At 38.2% G+C, this 19051-nt stretch overlaps 1 protein-coding gene across 1 annotated transcript; it reads right to left on the bottom strand.

The window, feature by feature from the left end:
- Positions 1-14482: 14482 nt before the first annotated feature.
- Positions 14483-14848, bottom strand: LOC118844889 (biogenesis of lysosome-related organelles complex 1 subunit 2-like). Its single transcript, XM_036752902.1, has one exon. It carries the CDS (start codon positions 14843-14845, stop codon positions 14483-14485), a length of 363 nt encoding a protein of 120 aa, XP_036608797.1. The 5' UTR covers positions 14846-14848.
- Positions 14849-19051: the final 4203 nt, after the last annotated feature.

Genomic DNA, 19051 nt, shown 5'->3' with positions numbered 1-19051 from the left:
TTTTTGTTTAGATATATGGATTATAGTACTTCTGCCCCTTCTTATATGTAAAATAAATATCATTTTTTTCAGGAGGAATTTCTTTTCCTTTGAATACATACATACATACATACATATATATATATCCCCATATTTTCTCTGGAGCTTCCATCTAATTGGGGAAAGTCATATTTAATTCCTCACTGTGTTCCTCTGATGTATATAGGCAGGTGCTGCACAGGTGCAAGAGGAAGTTACCACAACACTGTTGTTTTCTTTCTCACATAAAGAAAAATATATGTCTTATAATTAGAGGGTTTACAATAATAGGAGAAGTCTCATTCCTGTATTTTCTGGAAGTCTGCCAGCTCAAGTAGGGTGGATTTTATTAATTTTTCGAGCACTGACCATAAGTAAGAGTTGCAGTGTTGCCAACATTCAGGGTTGCTGTCCTCATGAAGACTAATGACAGTATTTATTTCCTCATAGGCAAATACAGTGCTCTCGTAAAATGAAGCATCTGTTTCTACTGTACACAGTTTTCTCCATGTACATCTCTAGGCTAGAGGCTGCTCTCACCATCATACTAATTGTCACTCCCTGTAATTAAACCTACACATAAATATACAGAGAAAATCGGAGAAATATCTAGGATTTTTTGCACCTCAGGAAAGCTGCACATACTCCGTCTGGGGCAAGCTATTCAAAATGCACACAAATTTTTTGGAGAAGCACTACCCATCCTCTCTCCCCCCAGCCCTTGGAGGTGAGATAGAGATCTCAGAACATCTGATCCTGTGGGCAAATTCTTTGGAATGCCATGAAACCCCTACTAAGAAAGCCACCTCTATGAAGAGGAAATGGGCCATTCAATAGCTTCCTATTTTAGCTAATTATGCTTGATATTTAGAGGACGAAGTCAATTATTTCTTCACAACTGGCATCCTACTAAGAAGTCGAATTACAGGGAATATTGGTGGAATAGCCTAACAAAAACAGATATTTGAGGGCAGAAGTCTAAAAGAGGTACTGTCAAAGTATCATGCCATAAGGTGAGACCTAGACAGGACCTTAGAGATCAATAAGTTCAACTCTATTTTACTGAGGAAGAAAATAAGGCTTTAGGTAATGGAAGTGACTTGTCCACTTGAATATGCTAAGGGTTTTTTCACCTATTACTGAAAGTTAGACTGAGATAAGGTGGAATCATCCTGTACTCATATATCAGACTTAGAGACTACTAAAGCTAAATCTGTCCTTGGGGACTACATTGTCTCGTACTACAGAGTAGGAAAAAGAGGTTCAATGTCAGTGTGAAGGTAGGGATTAGAATCTAGATCCCTGGACTATTGTCCCAATGGGCTTTCATCCAGGTTGTTGAAATTGGGTCTTCACGTTCAGAAGGACTGGCCCTTCCATAGCAAGTAGCCACATAATTCAGAATGTTCAGCTCAGTGGGAAGGTGGGGGAGGGGGAGCAGTCACCATCCCTACTCAGCTGCACTCTGGCTTGAAACTCACTCACTCCAGGAAAAACAGCCCAGTAGCTTCTTCAAAAAGAGCAGTGGCTTGAATCTCTGAAGTATGGGTCTCCGATGAATTACTTCGCCATCTGCCACCATGCAAACTTCCTCCCGCTTGGAAACTCATCTCATTTTTGCCTGGCAGCACTGAGGTGACCAGTTTGCTCGTGACTGTGCCTGGACCGAAGCCAAACCTCTTTTCAATCCCATGGACAGATGGAGATTTGATATAGCAAGCTTAGTGTCTGCTCTCTATCTCTTTTCCTGGGGATCCTTATCAAACAGATACTGGATCTATAGTAAAGCTGCACCCAGGCTTCCTTTTCTATCCTATTACCAGGCTCCCCCACCCCCACCCCACAGCTCCATTGTAACTGTGTTTCTTAGAGGAGTAGAAGTGATACCAGAGCACTCATTTTTTTTTTACTTTGGGGAGAATTTCCCCAGCTGGAGAATATTGTAGCCTAGTGCCCACTCTGGAAACAGTAACAGGTAGTAACAAAAGCAATGAACTTGGAACCTACCTTCAAGTATCAGTTATTTACTTGATGTGGCTTGATCTTTCTCAGTCTTTCTCATCATCAGTAAAAGAAATGGACATCTCCGTGTAGGCTCCAAAGAAAACTTTATCAGAGTGAAAATATCTGAGTCAGCACTCACCCAAAAGCATAACCTATAAACCTGAGTCAATGTCTGCCTTTTACTGGTCAATCAAGGATACAGGTCAACTCAAAAGCAAACAACACATAAATAAACAACATAGCAAATAACGTGGTGAGAAAAACTCTCCCCATGAACACATATGGTACACTTTCAACAGGTTACCATAATACCAGTGATGGAGGAACATACACACATATAGACACACGGAGAACACAATCGATCAAGGAAAATGCAAGGAGGGAACACATGTAGCCAGGAAGTATACTTGGCTCTTGTCAGCCATGTGGTGAAGGTACACATATGGAGAACACACTTAGGGTTATTTGTAACTGGGCTACTCATATCAATGAGTCTGTAAAGCTCCTAATGTCCTCTGTTGATGTCACTGTACAGTTCTCTTTTGAGCATCATGTCTGTTTTCTTATAGGCAAGGCATCTCTAGGAGGAGCAGTATTGCTAAATGTCACATCTTTGATTGCCATCATGTTGTCTCCTGTCAAATCCCTAATTGTGAGCCTTTATCTCCAAAACCCACTTTAAGGATGTCTGTAGGAGCTGTGTTAGGGCAAAGGTGTTAATGCTTCCCTTGCTCCCAAATTCCTCTTTGATCAACAGTCAAAAGAAACTTAGTGTGGCAAGCAGCAGAGGGTGAGAGATAAGGAGAAAAAAATCAGGTGGAGTCACTACTCTCCTGCCTTTATTGGTCATACCTACCAGGGGCAAAAGCACTAATCCTTTCATGCTGTATTCTTGCAGACCTCACTTGTCTTCCTACGTAAGGAAAATGTGTTATAAAGTAATAGAATCTGAGTCAGAAAGGATCTCCAAGCCCATCTAACTCAACCTGTACCCAAGTCAGGATCTTCTCTACCACCTACTTGACAAGTGGTCTTCTAGCCTTTTCTTGAAAGAGTTCCAGTGAGGGGGAATATCTTAGGGGAGGCCACTCCACTGTTTAGCACCTAATTGTGACCAAGTATTTCCCTTAAATCTAGCCTAAATTTTCAACCTCTAACCACTGATCCTAGTTCTTCCCAGTAGGGCCAAGTAAAATGAGTCTGATTCTTTGTCTACATGAGAGCCATTCAAATACTCTAAAACAGCTATTATTTATCATATCTCTTTCTCCTAAGTTTTCTCTTTTTTATTCTAAACACTCTCAGTTCCATGCACAGTCGTCATGAGGATCAAATGAGATAATGCCGATGAAACACTTTTTTTGAATTTTCAAGCATGATTGTAAATGTTAATTATCATTACTACTTGAACAGTCTTCATATGATATGATCTTAAGGTCATCCTGCTCACTGTCTGTTGCACACTGTCCAGCTTATCCATGTCTTTCCTAAAATACACCTACAATTGAATACAAGATTCCAGATGTTGTCTAACTAGGTCAAAATACAGTGGGATATGATGCCCCAAATTCTGGAAGCTATACTTCTCTTGATGCAGCCTAAGATCACATTAGTTTTCTAACTGTGGTTCTGACATCTTCCTTACAAGATTTTGTGCACTTTATAGCCTTCTGTGAGAGAGGTCTTAGCAGCCTTGTCACACATCCTCTTTCCCTAATGTTCAACTGGCACACTTGAAATGATGGGACAGAAGTGTTGAGGGATACTGGGGCTTCTGTTTTGCTTTAATAACTTAGTCTTTTCCTTTCTTTTGGGCAGCAGCACAGTGGATAGTATGTTGTGCCTGCAGTCAGAAAGACTCATCCTCCTGAGTTCAAATACGGCCTCAGACAGTTACTAGCTATGTGACTCTGGCCAAGTCCCTTAACCTTGTTTGCCTCAATTTCCTCATTTTAAAATGAGTTGGAGAAGGAAATGGCAAACCACTCCAGTATCTTTGCCAAGAAAACCTCAAATGGGGCCATGAAGAGTCAGCCACAACTGAATAGCTGAATCCCTTTCTTTAAAGAAAACAGTAACAAGGAGAATTTCATGGCTCACTAAAACATGCCAATAATAGGGTAGGGTGATTGGGTATGATGTATCTTCCTTTTATTTGTTAACATATTATTTTTATTTGGATGAGGAACAGAATGTGATAGTGTAAAGAGTTTATGATATTGACCATCCTTCTAGATTTGCACAATATATTTCCCATAGTCTTTTCTCTCTAAAACAGTATATAAAGTATTTGTCCCACTTAAGAAATGGATTGCAGTCCCCTCTTGGGAGTAGCTTAGTGGCTAGCATCTCAGAGCTGTTTTCCAATGTTTTCCTGAATCATACATTAACCAAACAGATGGACTCAGAATCACGTTCAATGTGTTTCTCATTTTATCAACACCTCTAAGCTTGGGTGCAGATTATGTAAGATTAGAGATCAAGGCCTATTCACGTAAGCTTTAACCCAAGCTGTCTTCAAACCTGGACAAGGATCAATAATTAAATGTTCTTGTGCTGTACCTAGACTACCATAGGTGGGCAGGGCATGTAGAACTTCTAGGCTCCACATATGGCATCAAACAAACCAGAATGTTTGCTATGCTAATGAGAATTACAAGACATAGCATCATCCCCTCTCTGAGCTAGGCAATAGACATGTGGGGGACATAGATCCCATCATACATCCATTAGAGGGCAGTGGTGTCTATGGCAAATAACAGTGTAGTTAGGGCAAAAGTCCATTCCTTTCTGAGCTGCAGCACTTCTGTCCATTGAATTCAGCATTGTATGAGAGATGTTGTGTTTTTCTAGATGTTACCCAGTAGCAGAGTCCTGGGTAAGGATTAATCTTACCCAAATCAAGGCAAATAGACTTTGTCCCAAGAGTAAAGAGGAGACATACTATGATGATATCATTAAATTAACAAACTCTTGAAATATACATAAAGCAAGGGCTCTATTTGCAGGTTTCATCTGAAGACAAAGGTAGGGTCCATTTAGTGCATTTGATGGGTTAGGTCAGAGAAGGAAATTATATACCTATACATAATGTAGCTAGGAAACTAGAAGTCAACATCCTTTTTCCAACAAGATAGAGAAAAGATTTTGTGGAAGATTAAGGATAATACCTTGTGTTTTATGCATGGAATAGTTTTTTAGGAAAGACCTAGCTATTTATCCTTTTCAATAAAACATTTTCCACTCAAGCTTCTTGAGGGAAATACTTGGTTAATTCTGTTTGATTCAGCAAACAATTATTAAGCACCAGGGGCCGTAATGATATTTCTTTTTTTTCTTTTTAATATTTTATTTATTTTCAGTTTTCAATATTTACTTCCATGAGTTTTAAATTTTCTCCCCATTCTTCTCCCCTCCCACCCCAAGATGGCTTACAATCCAATATGAACTCTACACATACATTCCTATTAAAAGCATTTTCACATTAGTCATGTTGCATAGAAGAATCATAATGAAGGTGAGAAGCCACAAGAAAGAAAACAAAACAAAGAAAAACAAAAGAGAAAAGAATCTGCTTCACTCTGCATTCTGACTCCATATCTCTTTTTCTGGATATGGATAGCATTTTCCATCATAAGTCCTTTGGAAAAGTTTTAGGTTCTTGCATTGGTGAGAAAGGCTAAGTTTATCAAAATCAGTCCTTGCATATTGTGGCTGTTACTGTGTACAATATCCTCCTGGTTCTGCTCACTTCACTCAGCATCAGTTCATAAAAATCTTTCCAGGTTTTCCTGAAGTCTGCCTGCTCATCATTCTTTATAGCACAATAATATTCCATCACAGTCATATACCACAACTTGTTCAGCCATTCCTCAGTTGATGGGTATCCCCTCGATTTCCAGTTCTTGGCCACCACAAAAAGAGCTGCTATAAATATTTTTGTACATGCGGGTCCTTTTCTCATTTTTATGATCTCTTTGGGATATAGCCCTAGAAGTGATATTGCTGGGTCAAAGGGTATGCACATTTTTATAGCTCTTTGGGCATAGTTCCAAATTGCTCTCCAGAATTGTTGGATCAGCTCACAACTCCACCAAAAACCAGAATATTTCTTATTTTGTTAATTTTTTTTCTTTTTGCAGGGGGGAAGGCAAGGCAATTGGGATTCAGTGACTTGCCCAAGATCACACAGCTAGAAAGTGTGTCAAGTGTCTGAGGCAATATTTGAACTCAGATCCTCCTGACTGTAGGGCTGGTGCTCTACTCACTGCGCCACCTAGCTGCACCCCCCACCCCCGAATGATATTTCTAAAGCACAGGTCTGACTCCTCTTTGAAAAATCTCCAGTGGTTCCCTATGGCCTCTAGGATCAACTACTGACTTTTCTGTTTGTCATTTGTAGCCCTTCATAGTCTGGATTCAGCCAACCCTTCAGGACATAATACCCCCTTACCTGCATGCAATCTTTGTTTCTGCCCACTTGGTCTCTTTGCTATTCCTTATATGCAACAGTCTATCTCTCATCTCTATGTCTTTGCCTGACTAGAATACTCTCCCTTCTCACCTCCACCCTTAAAATCTCTAGCTTTTTTCAAAGCCAAGTCAAACCACCTGAAGTTTTTCCTATTTCTCCTAGCTGCTAGCCTTCCTTTGTCCACCTCCCTGAATTTACCAGTATCTTTTTCATTTACTTATATGTGCACAATTTGTTTTCCTCTAAAAGAATTTGATCTCTGAGAACTGGGAGTATATTGCTTTTGTCTTTGTATTTCCAGTATGTGATATAGTGCCTGGAACTTAGTAGGTACTTAATCAATGCTCATTGATTAGTTGATTTTCATGTGTAATGAAAGAGGCTGGGAGCTAAGGAAACAACTTCCTTACTTCTTAAGCTTACCTTCAATTATAGGGGTACAATCTCCAATAGATAAACAAATGAAAAAATATCCAAAGTAACATCAAGAGGAAGAGAGCACTCAGGTAGGATGAGACATAGTCGCCCCTGAATTGGGCTTTCAAGAAAGCTGGGTATGCTATGAGCCTGAGGTGAGCAGAAAACATAAGCCAGACACAACAGGTGACCTTCGTGAAGGCATGCTGGCAAGAAGGGGGCTGTCACATGTGAGAAATAACTTATAGTCCCGTTTGATTAGAGTAGTATGGAGTGATGCTCAGTAGGACTGGAAAGGTAATTGGAAGCCAGGTTTTGGAGGGCCTGAAATTCCTCTCCAAGCCCCTTTCCTGATTGCCTGAACTTTTTCCACCACCCCACCTTACTTTTCTACTGTCATTTTGCCCACCTTTTCAGTTTTCTTTTATGTGCTGTCTCTATTTCTGCAGCTTAGCCATTCACACTCACACTGACACACTCACACACACGGACACACACACACACACACACACAAACACACACACACACACACACTCATTATATACAAAGTTTTGAGAAGGAGATCACTCCCTTAGTTTCAAATACCATTTCTATATACTTCTGCAGGTTGACTTTCAAACCTTTGTTTCCTGTCCTGACTTCTTTTCTGAGCTCTAGACCACAACTCAAGTTAAAGACAGGACATCAGCTGAACATGATACCAATACCTTCAATATGCTCTAAATAGAGCTCATTATTATGTCCTTCCTTTTGTTTTTCTTTCTTGTGACTTTCACTATTTCTGTACTTGGCACCAACCCTGATCTCCCTTATACTTAACCTTTGGGATATCTTTCACACTCATTTCTCATATGTAGTTTATTCCGTTCTGTTATCTCCATTTTCATAACAATTCTTGCATTCCTATTCTCCTTGTTATACTTATTACCATCACCTTAGTAAAGTATTTCATTACTACCTGGATAGACTACCACAAAAGCTTCTCACCTCCACTGTCTTATGAATCCAACCCTCATAACACTGCCAGATTAATCTTTCTTAGGTAGGGATCTGGTCGTGCCACTCTTCTTTATAATTCTTCAGTGACTCCTTATTGCCTTCAAATATTTCTGCTGCATATTTTTTAAATGGTTTAAATCTTTATTAACCTTTCTGTTTCTTCTATCCCTCATGAATGTGTGTGTAAGTTTGTGTGTGTGCGTGTGTGTGTGTGTAAAATATAAGAGCTTTCTCTTTGAAATTACTGAAGCTTAAGATTTTCTGTTTTTTAAAAATTTATTTATTTTATTCTGAACTTAAGAAATAAAACAAGCATTTCTAGAACATAGTAGAATAGAAAAAGATGATTGTACATGAAACTGCAAGTCTATTATGTACTTGCTATTCCTTTTAAATATATAGTAAAGTTATCATGTAGCTTTCATTTTTCCCTTATTTTGTCCCCTCCCCCCACCAGAGACAGCTACCATTACTTACACACACACACACACACACACACACACACTATGTACATATAGTTTCTTTTCCCTTTTCCCCAATCATCTTTTTTTCCCTAATTAACTTCATTGGTTTTCACTTTACTCAGCTCTAAATATTGAAAGTTTGATCTACATGGTTTCTAAGAGTCCTTCCAGCTCTAAGTCTATGATCTTATGACTTGCCCTTTTACCTTCTGGGACTGTACAAAGGGAGCTGGTATCTTGTTGCACCAACCCAGAGTACGCAGACCCAAGGCACCTTCAAATGTATCCATCATGAGTAAGCTAGATAATAAGGCACCTAGAGTCCTCAATGGTTACACTTAGGGGATTCATCTTTCACTCTAGCTGTTTCTCTCCTTGCCTGTGGGGAAAGGGACCTAATCTGAACAGACTCTATCAGACTGTATCAACCCCATCTATCAACAAACTTTGAGAACTCACTGAGTGAGTGAATCATAGAATTTTAGAGCCAGAAGGGATGACAGAGATCATCTGCTCTAAACACTCTAATTTTACAGATGAGGAAACTAAAAAGCCTGAGGAGGCAAAGTGATGTACACAATCACGTAGTGACATAGTGGCAAGACTTTGACTATTACCTAGGTTTCCCGAGTCTCTGTGCAATGAGTTCTTCAACATGAACTAACATACTCAATGCATGTACTTCAAGCAATCTTTACTAATGACTCTCTGGAAGTGTAAATCACTGGTCCCTAGCCCCCTCAGGGGTTTTGATTAGTAAAATGTATTTTAACATCTGTTCAACTCAACACTGATTAATTGCAATATAGCATCATTTTTTATCCCTCTCTCCACCATAAGCAACACTCTATTCCTACATCAAGGCATAAATTCACATGGAGCAGGGATTCCACCTTATCATACCTGCGATGAACCCTTTCGTCAGTTGGTGAAACTCATGGATTGTTTCTCAGATTTTTTTAATTCGCAATTAAAGGAAGTATTAAATTTTAGTTAGAAGTTCATGAAATAAACTTATATATACATGTACATATACACATATGTATACATACATACATGTATATATACATATATGTATATATTCTCATCCAAGTTCACAGATTCCCTGAAGCCTATTCACAGGTCCCTCCAGGTCCTTTTACTCTAAGTTAAGAACAACTAGCATGTGATAATTTCTCAAACAAATGATGTCACAGGCCTTCAAGATTGTCATTGGCAATGAAAGAATGGAGTTCACTAATATGTAGTTGATATAGCACTGCATCAGTCCAACTGTTCAGGAAAACAACTTTTAATCATACAAAAATGTTCACTAAATTGTTCATACCCCTTATTTAGATCAGTAATACATCTACTTAATGTCTATGATCTTTCTCCCTTCCTTCCTTCCTTCCTTCCTTCCTTTCTCTCTCTGTCTCTGTCTCTCTGTCTTTCTCTCTGTCTCTCTCTGTCTTGGTCTGTCTTTTTCTTTCCCCAAATCAATATGTATATATTATTCATACGCATACATATGTGTATATGTATATATGTATATTTGTTTATGTGTACAAGTTATATTTTTGCATGTGCATATGTATGTACATGTTCATTATCTCAAAGAAGTCAGAGAGAAAGTACTTCTATGGACCAAGATATTCATGGCAACACTTTTTATAGTAGGAAAAAAAAAGACATAAGAAATAAAATGGTACCCATTTACAGGAGACTGGCTGAACAATTTGCAGTATATGAATATACTGTCAAAGAATGTTATTGTACCATAAAAAGTATGAATAATTCAGGAAAAGAGAGGATGACATATAGATTGATACATGACGAAGGAAGTAGAGTCAGAAGAATAATGTGTGCAATGACAACAGAAACACAGATGAAAACAAAACTAAACAATCAATCAATTCAGATTCATTGCACTGACAAATCTTGTTCCCAAAGAATAGATGATAAACAACTTATCCCTTCCTTTGGTAAAAAAGAGACCTCTTTCCTCATTGTTTTATAAGATAAAATGTGGAGGTGCATCAATCTGGAATCAAAGGAGCTTGGTTCACATCCTTGCTTTGATATCAGTTCCTTATGTGACCTTGCACAAGTGAATTAAGCTTTCTGTGCCACAATTTTCTCACCTGCAAAACAAAAAGTTTGGATGAGATGGTCCCTAAGGTTCCTCCCAGCTATAAATTTAATGGACCTTGAGAGCTGAAGTTATCAGGTTTATTTTCCTGAAACTGGTAGCTTCATGGTGAATCTTGTATTGTTTATAAATAATTAATATACAAAGCATAACAAATATTTACATATTTAAATTTTTAAAATTATAATATAATTTAACAAACCAGTAATAATAGATCATATTTTCTTCCCTCTTTGGGACTTTCTGATTTCTCTGTACATTCACATCTGTAGGAATGTTTTTTTTAAATGCAATAGTCAATATATTCTTCTAATTGCAGTTACTTCACTTTTCATTATTGTGTATATCTTTTTCTAGATATTATCATATTCACAATTTTTCATGGAGCTGGAATATTGCATTGTATAATTTGTTTGACTATCCATAAACTATTAGACATTTATTTTCCATATTTTTCCATCGCAAATATTGCAACCATACATATTTTATAATTTTCTTTTAAATTATCTACTTAGTATATTTTTCTAGGAATGAGCTTACTGGGTTAAAGCATAATAATGGCATGATGACTGTAGTCATACTGCCAGATGGTCTTCCAAAAAGAGTGGACATATTTGCAATTCTGCTAATAATACATGAATGTGCCTGTTTCCTTGCCACTATCCCAATATTTATTTTGCATCATTTTTTCATTTTTTCCAAATTAACAAATATGAAGTAATATCACAGAATAATTTTGACTTGTTTTTATTTGATTATTAATGAGGTTGAGCATTTTAAAGGAAAATTCATAGTTTTTTGTTCCAGTTTTGTAACTTCTCTATTATTATTCTTTGACCATTTATCCACTAGAGAATAAGAACTATTTGCTCCCCTTATTCATTGTGTGTAACTACTACTCTGATTTTTCATTCCTTTCAGTAGAAGCATCAAAAGCATGGCATAATAAAGAGAGTCATTTGATTTGAAAAAATATAGTAATAAAATACATAGTAATTAAAAATAAAAATAAAATATAGTAATAACTGGAATTATTGCTTACATCTGTATGTATGGAGGATGGCATTTGGGGCCATTTAGGACCAAGTGGTGCTATGTGAAGGGGTGCTTAGTTGTAGAAGCTACAATGTTAGCAAGGCTAATATAAGCAAGGGTAAATTTCTATTGAGCAAAATTCCATCACTTTATTCAGGAGTAATTCTGATTATCAAATTTCCCTGTGGTGAACAGAAAGATTATACTCACAGAATCACATAACTCAAGAAGAGGTGGGGTAGGGGTAAATGAATGATTGATAGAATCAGAGAATGTTAGAGCTGGAAGGAAATGTTAGATATCCCCAACATAGTTCAATTTCTTTTATTTTATAGATAAGGAGGTAAAACCCAGAGTGGTGAAATAGCTTCTAATTCTCAAGACCACTCAACAAGTTAATGGTAGAGAACCAGACTATCCATATCAAGAAATACTTACCAAGCACCTATTGTGTGTCAGGGTAACATTATAGTCCCTAGTAATAGGAAGACAAAACTAAAGCCTCTGCTTACATTCTATTGTTAGAAACAATAGGTACAGGTGTATCAATTCAAAATTTCATAAAGTAATCTCTTGACAGGGAGACTGGTTCTCTATCCATTGCACATACTGTGTCTCTCCTGTGTTTTTCAACACAGCTTTCATATTGTTGTCACCCTCTGTCATATTTGCTTTATTTTGCAAGATTTCTCTACAATACACTAGGACATGTACATTTTTGTTAAATGAAAGAACATTTAAATTTATTTTGTTTTGAACATGTAGTGACAATTCTTGAAGTAATTGGAGCAACCACCCTGTTGTAAAACATACATTAGAAAACACTTACTTTGTGAAAGATTGAAATTTAACATTTTACTTTTATGTGGTAGCGCTGTCATAAAGGCTGTATGGTGAAATAATTACAATGTTTGGCTTCGACTCAAGAAGACTGGATTCAAAATCTGCCTTGGATACTTGAGCTATGTGATCATAGGCAAAGCACAGCCTCTACGTACTCCAAAAAAGCCTGTAGGACTTCTCTACTAAAACGTATAGGAGTTAATCTCATTCACCCATTTGAATAAGGAAGTCTTTATTACACTCATAAGAATATCATATTATTATCAATGACTGTGTCATCTTCCTGTGCTACTGTAATCTCAATGAGAACAGGTACTATTTTTAAATCTGAACTTTGTATCTCAAAAGTGCACAGGAATCTGCACAGTATAGATGCTTAAAATAGGGAAGGAGAAGGAAGGAAGAAAGGAAGGAAGGAAGGAAGAAAGGAAGGGAGGGAGGAAAGAAAGAAGGAAGGAAGGAAGGAAAGATGGAGGGAGGAAGAAAAAAGAAAAAAGGAGGAAAGAAAGGAAGAAGGAAGGAAGGAAGAAAGGAAGGGAGGGAGGAAAGAAAGAAGGAAGGAAGGAAGGAAAGAAGGAAGGATGGAGGGAGGAAGAAAAAAGAAAAAAGGAGGAAAGAAAGGAAGAAGGAAAGGAAAAACCAAAGGAATGAAGGAGGAAATGAAAGCAGGAAGGAGGGAGGGAAGAAAGGGGACAAAGGAAGGAAAGAGGGAAGAGAGGAGGGAAGGAGGAGAAGGAGGATAAAAGGAGGAAGGAAAGAAAGAAGGAAGAGAGGGATGGAGAGAAGAAAAGGAAAGAAGGAGGAAAAGGAGGAAAGAAAAGAAGAAAGAAAGGAAGCACGAAAAGAATGGAGAGAAGGAAAGCAGGAAGAAGGGAGGGAAGGAAGAAAGGGACAGGAAAGGAAGGAAAGAAGGGAGGGAGGAGGAAAGTATAAGAAAAAGAAGGAAGAAAAAGGAAGGAGGAAAAGAAGGAAATGAAGGAAGGAAGGAAGGAAGAAAGAAAGGAAGGAAGGAAGGAAGGAAGGAAGGAAAAAGGCTTTTCCTTTTAAGAGATCAAAGAATTTGTTTTACAGTAGGTCAATAGGTGGTAGACAGAATGTTATTGACCATTAGAAAATAAATTCGTAAAGTAATTTTCCACCCTTTTAAGTTGGGATCATATATTTCCTTAAAAATAAAAGTCCTCTGTCCCCTCATTGAAGTAGATATAAATATCAATGTAAATACTATCTTTTTTTTTCTGAATGCAGAGGACAGTTTGAATGCTCGTAAAACTTGAATGGGTGTGTTACCTTTATCAATTTCACAATGTAATGATCACCTCCAACATGCATCTGTGTGAGAAGTTGTAGCTACTGTTATTTTGCTTACTAAAACATTCAGTCTATGGTGGCTCAATGATGGCAGGTGGGTGATTTAAAGTGGCATGATCAGAGCCGGTCCTACTCAACATTTATCTTCAGTACCACCCTGCCTTCTCTATCCATTTCCTCACATTTACAAAGAGTTTCCCTTGGCCTTTTAACTCAACTAGATGGTGGTGTTCTGTCCCATTCTTGCATTCAGCTGACTGTCATCTAACATTTTCTAAACTGTGAATGATAGCTAATAATGGCTATGTTCCAGACAAACTGAACCCAGAGAATAATTGATGTTAGACAAGGCAGTGACTTTAGAGATCACCTAGTGCAATACTTTTTTTCAAATGTCGGTATTTATTGTTTAAGTTCAAGAACAGGTTATGAAAGGGGTGGGGGTGGGGGGCCTAGGGGAGATGGAAGAAGGGAGGAGACAGGGAAATGAGATCCTCTCATCTGTGTCTGCTCTAGATGGGGTTGATCCTGATTTCTGACACTTGGTCCAAGGCACACAATGAAGCACATGGTAAGATGAAGTTCCACGGGGGTCTAGGTTTAGGAAGATGTCAGGGGTGGCCACAGTTACATGTCCAATCAGAGGTGGGGGCTGGGATTCTCCTTGGATCAGCAGCACTGCTTCTTTTTAGGAACTGAAACCTAGCGATAAGTTCCATCTCATTTCTTCCAGCTCTTACAAAACATTCTTGTAGTTAAAAGTCTTTGTGCTAAAGAATTCTTTCATCACCTCTCTAACTTCTTGTACTTTGCTTCTAGCTTCTTAGAATATGCATCCAACTTGTAGGCTGCCTGCTTCAGAGCTGCTACTTGCTCCTCAATTAAAGTGATCAGATCCAGATAAGGCTGAAGTGCTGCATATTTCCCATTTAAGTCCTTTAGGTTTCTACTTATGTTTACTGTGATATCTTTTATTTCTAGATACTTCAGGCTGGCCAGTTTGTTCATATTTTCCAGAAGTTTATAGTCTGAACTGGTGGCTTTCAGCTTACCTGTCAGGTATGTGGCCATTTTGGAGAACATGTGCTGGCACAGCCCCATGATGTCCACTTTGGCAGGTTCTGTGGCCTCCTCAGCCATCTCCACCATGGCATCGTCTAGGCCGGGAAAGGGAGGAAGGAGAAAGCATGGAGGGAAGGATAGGGATGGGGGAGGAGAGAGAGAGGGGAGATGAGAGAAAGGGAGGGGACAGGAGTGGAGAAAAGAGGAGAAAAGGGACAATACTTTTGGTTTTTAGATTGGACTGTGCTTTTATTGATATATAAAGACACTCCCACTCTAAGGCAAAACTCATCTGCTCTGCAACTGAGTTTTATAGAGTTGAGGAGTGCAGGAAGGAGGGAAATTGAGATAGTAGATTATTGCTCAGAGTCACAGAGTTATCTAGTATGAACTAATCAGCAAGTATGTATGAAGTATGTACTATGTGCCAGGCCCTGTGGTAGGCCCTGGGCCTACAGTTCCAGCCCTCAAGGAACATATTGGAGAAGGCAGGCAAAATTGACACGTATAAGTATAGACAAAACTCATTAAATGTCCAAAGTAATTTGTGTCTATGATGAGGGGACGGGAAGAAGCAGCGTTAGCAGTTGGGGAAATCAGAAAAAACCTCATGGAAGAGGTGGCATTTGAGCTGAGCTTTGAAGGGAAGTACTTAAACCCAGGTATTCATGAGTTTACCATATCTAACCCTCTACCTTTTATTAGCTCTCCCAAATTCCTTGTTTTTTTCAAGAGGAAATAGAAAATCAAGCCAAAAGGCTTAATGATTTACCCAAATTACTTTACTAGTGACTTCCTTATCTCATCTTCTCCTCAACCACTTCTATGAATCCACACAGATCTTCCCCTCCCCCCAATATTTTGATATTTCCACTTTCTGAAATGCTTTCCCTTTAAGACAGAACCCAGATGTCACTTTCTCCAAGGGCCCTTCACTGATCCCACAGGTGAAATCATTCTTTCTCTCCCCTTTCAGATTTCTTATTGTTCTCTGTGTAGGCTTCTCCTTTGCACCATCATTTTCTACTCTATCCTACTTATCTGTGTATATAACATGTCCCCTCTTCGCAATGGATTGTAAGCTTCTTAAGGTGCCTTATATGTCTTTGGACCACCAGTGCCTAGCAGAATAACTTGTAAAAAGTTAGTACTTAGATATTTCAATTGTTATAGTTATTATTTCAATTGAATCCCCAGTCAAAGGTAGAAACTTAAATTTTTTAGGTGGTGGGGTGGGGAGGAGGTAGCGTAGAGTGAAGTTGTGGCAGAGGGCTAGTTACTGTCCCTACTTGATAAAACTCTATGATAAGGACTTTTATATAGACATAACTGTAGGTCTTTCTCCTCTCCCTCTCTCACTCCCTTAGGAGAGGGAGCACATGATCTGACAAAATTTGGGGTAGATTGCTGTCAACTGTAATAAACATTCTCTTTTGTAGAAAAGCTCATCTGAACATATGAGCCAATGGCAGCAGTGGGTGACCATGTTTCAGGGAAGCTTCCTATGCACCCCAGAGTAAGGCTCCTTCTGCCTCATATCCTCAAATAAATCTGTGGTGACTATTGTTCTTGTTCACTCATTAGTTTTCCATAAGGGTTTCTCCAACATGCCAGGACCTTCCTCTTGATTTCCTGTGAATCTCAGTGGAGCACATGCCCTGTTCATCACTTATTTCTTCCTCTTGCCGCATGACCCAGTCCATCTTCTTTTTACTTAGAAATTTCTTTGATGCTTTGTTTATAAATATATATATATATATATATATATATATATATATATATATATATATATATACATACACATCCATGAAAGTTTATATTATATAATATAAATATATAAATAAATATAAATACACATAGACATATATGTATATACATAAATGCGTATACATATTTGTGTAAATATGTGTATACACATATCTCAAAATCTTAGTGTGACTTTAAACTATTAAAGCTTATAACTGCACTAAGACTTTTGAGACATACACATATATACATACATAGATATGAATGTTTGTATGTATGTATGTGTAGCAAGAGACCGAGGCAGACAAGGAAAAGACAGGACAAGAGAACACAGAAGAGGAAAGCTGAGGGGAGGCAGAGCAGAGACACAGAAAGACTGACAGAGTTAGAGAGATAGAGACATACAGGAATGGGAGAGCAAATGGAGAAATGAGAGAGAGAGAGAGAAAGAGAGAGAGAGAGAGAGAGAGAGAGAGAGAGAGAGAGAGAGAGAGAGAGAGAGAGTGACTCTGATTGGATAACAGGCATTCTTCATGCACTTGCTTTTCTTCTTTGGTGAGGTTAACCAGGGGTTGGGAACCTGCCATATGAGGCCATATTTGGCCCTTTAGGTCCTTAAGTGCAGCCCCTTGACTGAATCCAAACATCACAGAACAAATCTCCTTAATAAGATGATATATTCTGTAAAACTTGGACTCAGTCAAAAGTCTACACTCAAGGAGCTAGAAGGCCACGTGTGGTTTCAAGGCTGCAGGTTCCCCACCCCTGGTAGGCCAAACTCCTTTAAAGGACTGTGGATCTCATTTAAGAGACTTTGTAATGTTTTCAAGACCATTTTCCTCCTATGTGAGAGAATCAGCAATGGTTTGGCAGTATGTAGCTCAGAAGGGCAGGACAATTCAGCATCTGAAAGTTTTCTCTGAAGAAAGCTGACAAGCTGCTGAGTTGTGTTCAACACTTATACACAGATAATCTACCTTCCCTCCCCCCCTCCCCCAGGCCTAGATTTAGCTCTGATTTTTTTTCTAATTGCACATCATCAACAAGCCTAGATGCTACTAAGCAATTCAATTATAGCCCAGAAAAAGCAAGAGCAGGATAACTTGGAGCATTTATTTTATGCTGTATATTGCCTGGTAATTGTGGTTAATCATTTTACTGCCGAAGTGCACCCACTTCAGTTCAAGCCCATTTAACAGGCAATCAAGAATTCAATGGAAGAGAAGAGATGAAGAAAAGTGTGCTTATTTAAAAAATTATTTTAATATTATTTATCAAGGGCCAATACACATTTAGCTAGTTTATATGCTAAAAATCACTTTAACCTTTTGTGTTCCATTAAAATGATGGGCCCATTCTTTTCCAGGGAAAGTTTCTTGAGGAGATACATTAACTCTTTCAGATCCCTAGATTACCATGTAAGTGATATACTAAATTGTGTCTCATCCCCTTCTACTAGCCTTTATAAGTTGGTGTATCTTTCTCAATTTCTAATGTATTAATTAAGTGCAGTAAAAATTGACTTACCTGGAATTCAAACAGCCTAAAGTTCTCTACTATCTTTTGTTTCTGCCATACTAAAGCATAATCAAAGTATCATGGAAGGTTAGAGCTGGAAGGGCCCTTATAGGTCATCTAGTTTAACTGCCTCAGTTTATACAGGAGAAAACCGAAGCTTAGAAAAATTAAATTGTTCTCAGATTGATGCCCCAGAGGAATTGTGACTTCCTAAAGTGTATTTTTGATCCTCAAAAAAATAAAAATAAAAATAAACCATCTCTCTCATTATAGTTTAGTGTTAAGCAAATTTTATCATGCTTTAATTCTTTGAAAATGCCCAATTCATACAAATGAAGGAACTTGCCACTAACTAAATGTTTGGTTAACTGTAACTTTGCTGTACTTGATAAGAGAGTTTTTAATAATGGCTCATCACCATCTTTTTATTTCCTAGCAACAGTGCTCAAAGGAAGCAAATGTTATTTTAAAGCTAGGGAAATTGAGCTACAAAACTATTAAGATTTTTTTCCAAGTAATGGGATAGAAGAGTAGCAAAGCCAGAACCCAGTTGCTCTCCTTCTAAAGCTGGTTGCTGTAAAAGGTTCCATAACTTCTGACTGGGACTTTGTAACCTCCTACCCAGAAAAAGGTATGGTACAGAAAGCATGGTCAGGAAAAGGATATAGCCATCACTGATCTGGTGACTCAGAATCATCCTTGCCAAAAACGTCAATGTCCTTTGTGCTCAAGATTTCAGCAGAACATAACTGACCTCTTCAGAGATGTACAAAGCAAAAGAGACCTTCAAAAGAGACAAAGCCACTGAGAAACATTTGATCCTTGTAATCTTATTGCTCCACTTTGTAGAGTTTCTTAAGGGGCATTATAGCTTTGTAAGTTCAGAGACATAAAGCTGGAAAAGACTTGAGACCATCTAGTCCACCCTCTTCTGCTTTATCATGTGTCATCATATTGAGGTGGCAGGAGTTAGGCATTCAATGAAAACAGATGAAGATGGATGAAGATACCATGTGAGGTCTGGTAGAC

Source organism: Trichosurus vulpecula, chromosome 1 (genome assembly GCF_011100635.1).
Source record: "Trichosurus vulpecula isolate mTriVul1 chromosome 1, mTriVul1.pri, whole genome shotgun sequence".
Classification (NCBI taxonomy): Eukaryota; Metazoa; Chordata; class Mammalia; order Diprotodontia; family Phalangeridae; genus Trichosurus; species Trichosurus vulpecula.
Note: the sequence above shows the minus strand (reverse complement) of the source record. Positions and strands in the feature narration are given on the sequence as shown.

Bases quoted from the DNA above. Each gene is read 5' to 3' on its own strand.
- LOC118844889 (XM_036752902.1), bottom strand. From the start codon at position 14,845: ATGGTGGAGATGGCTGAGGAGGCCACAGAACCTGCCAAAGTGGACATC.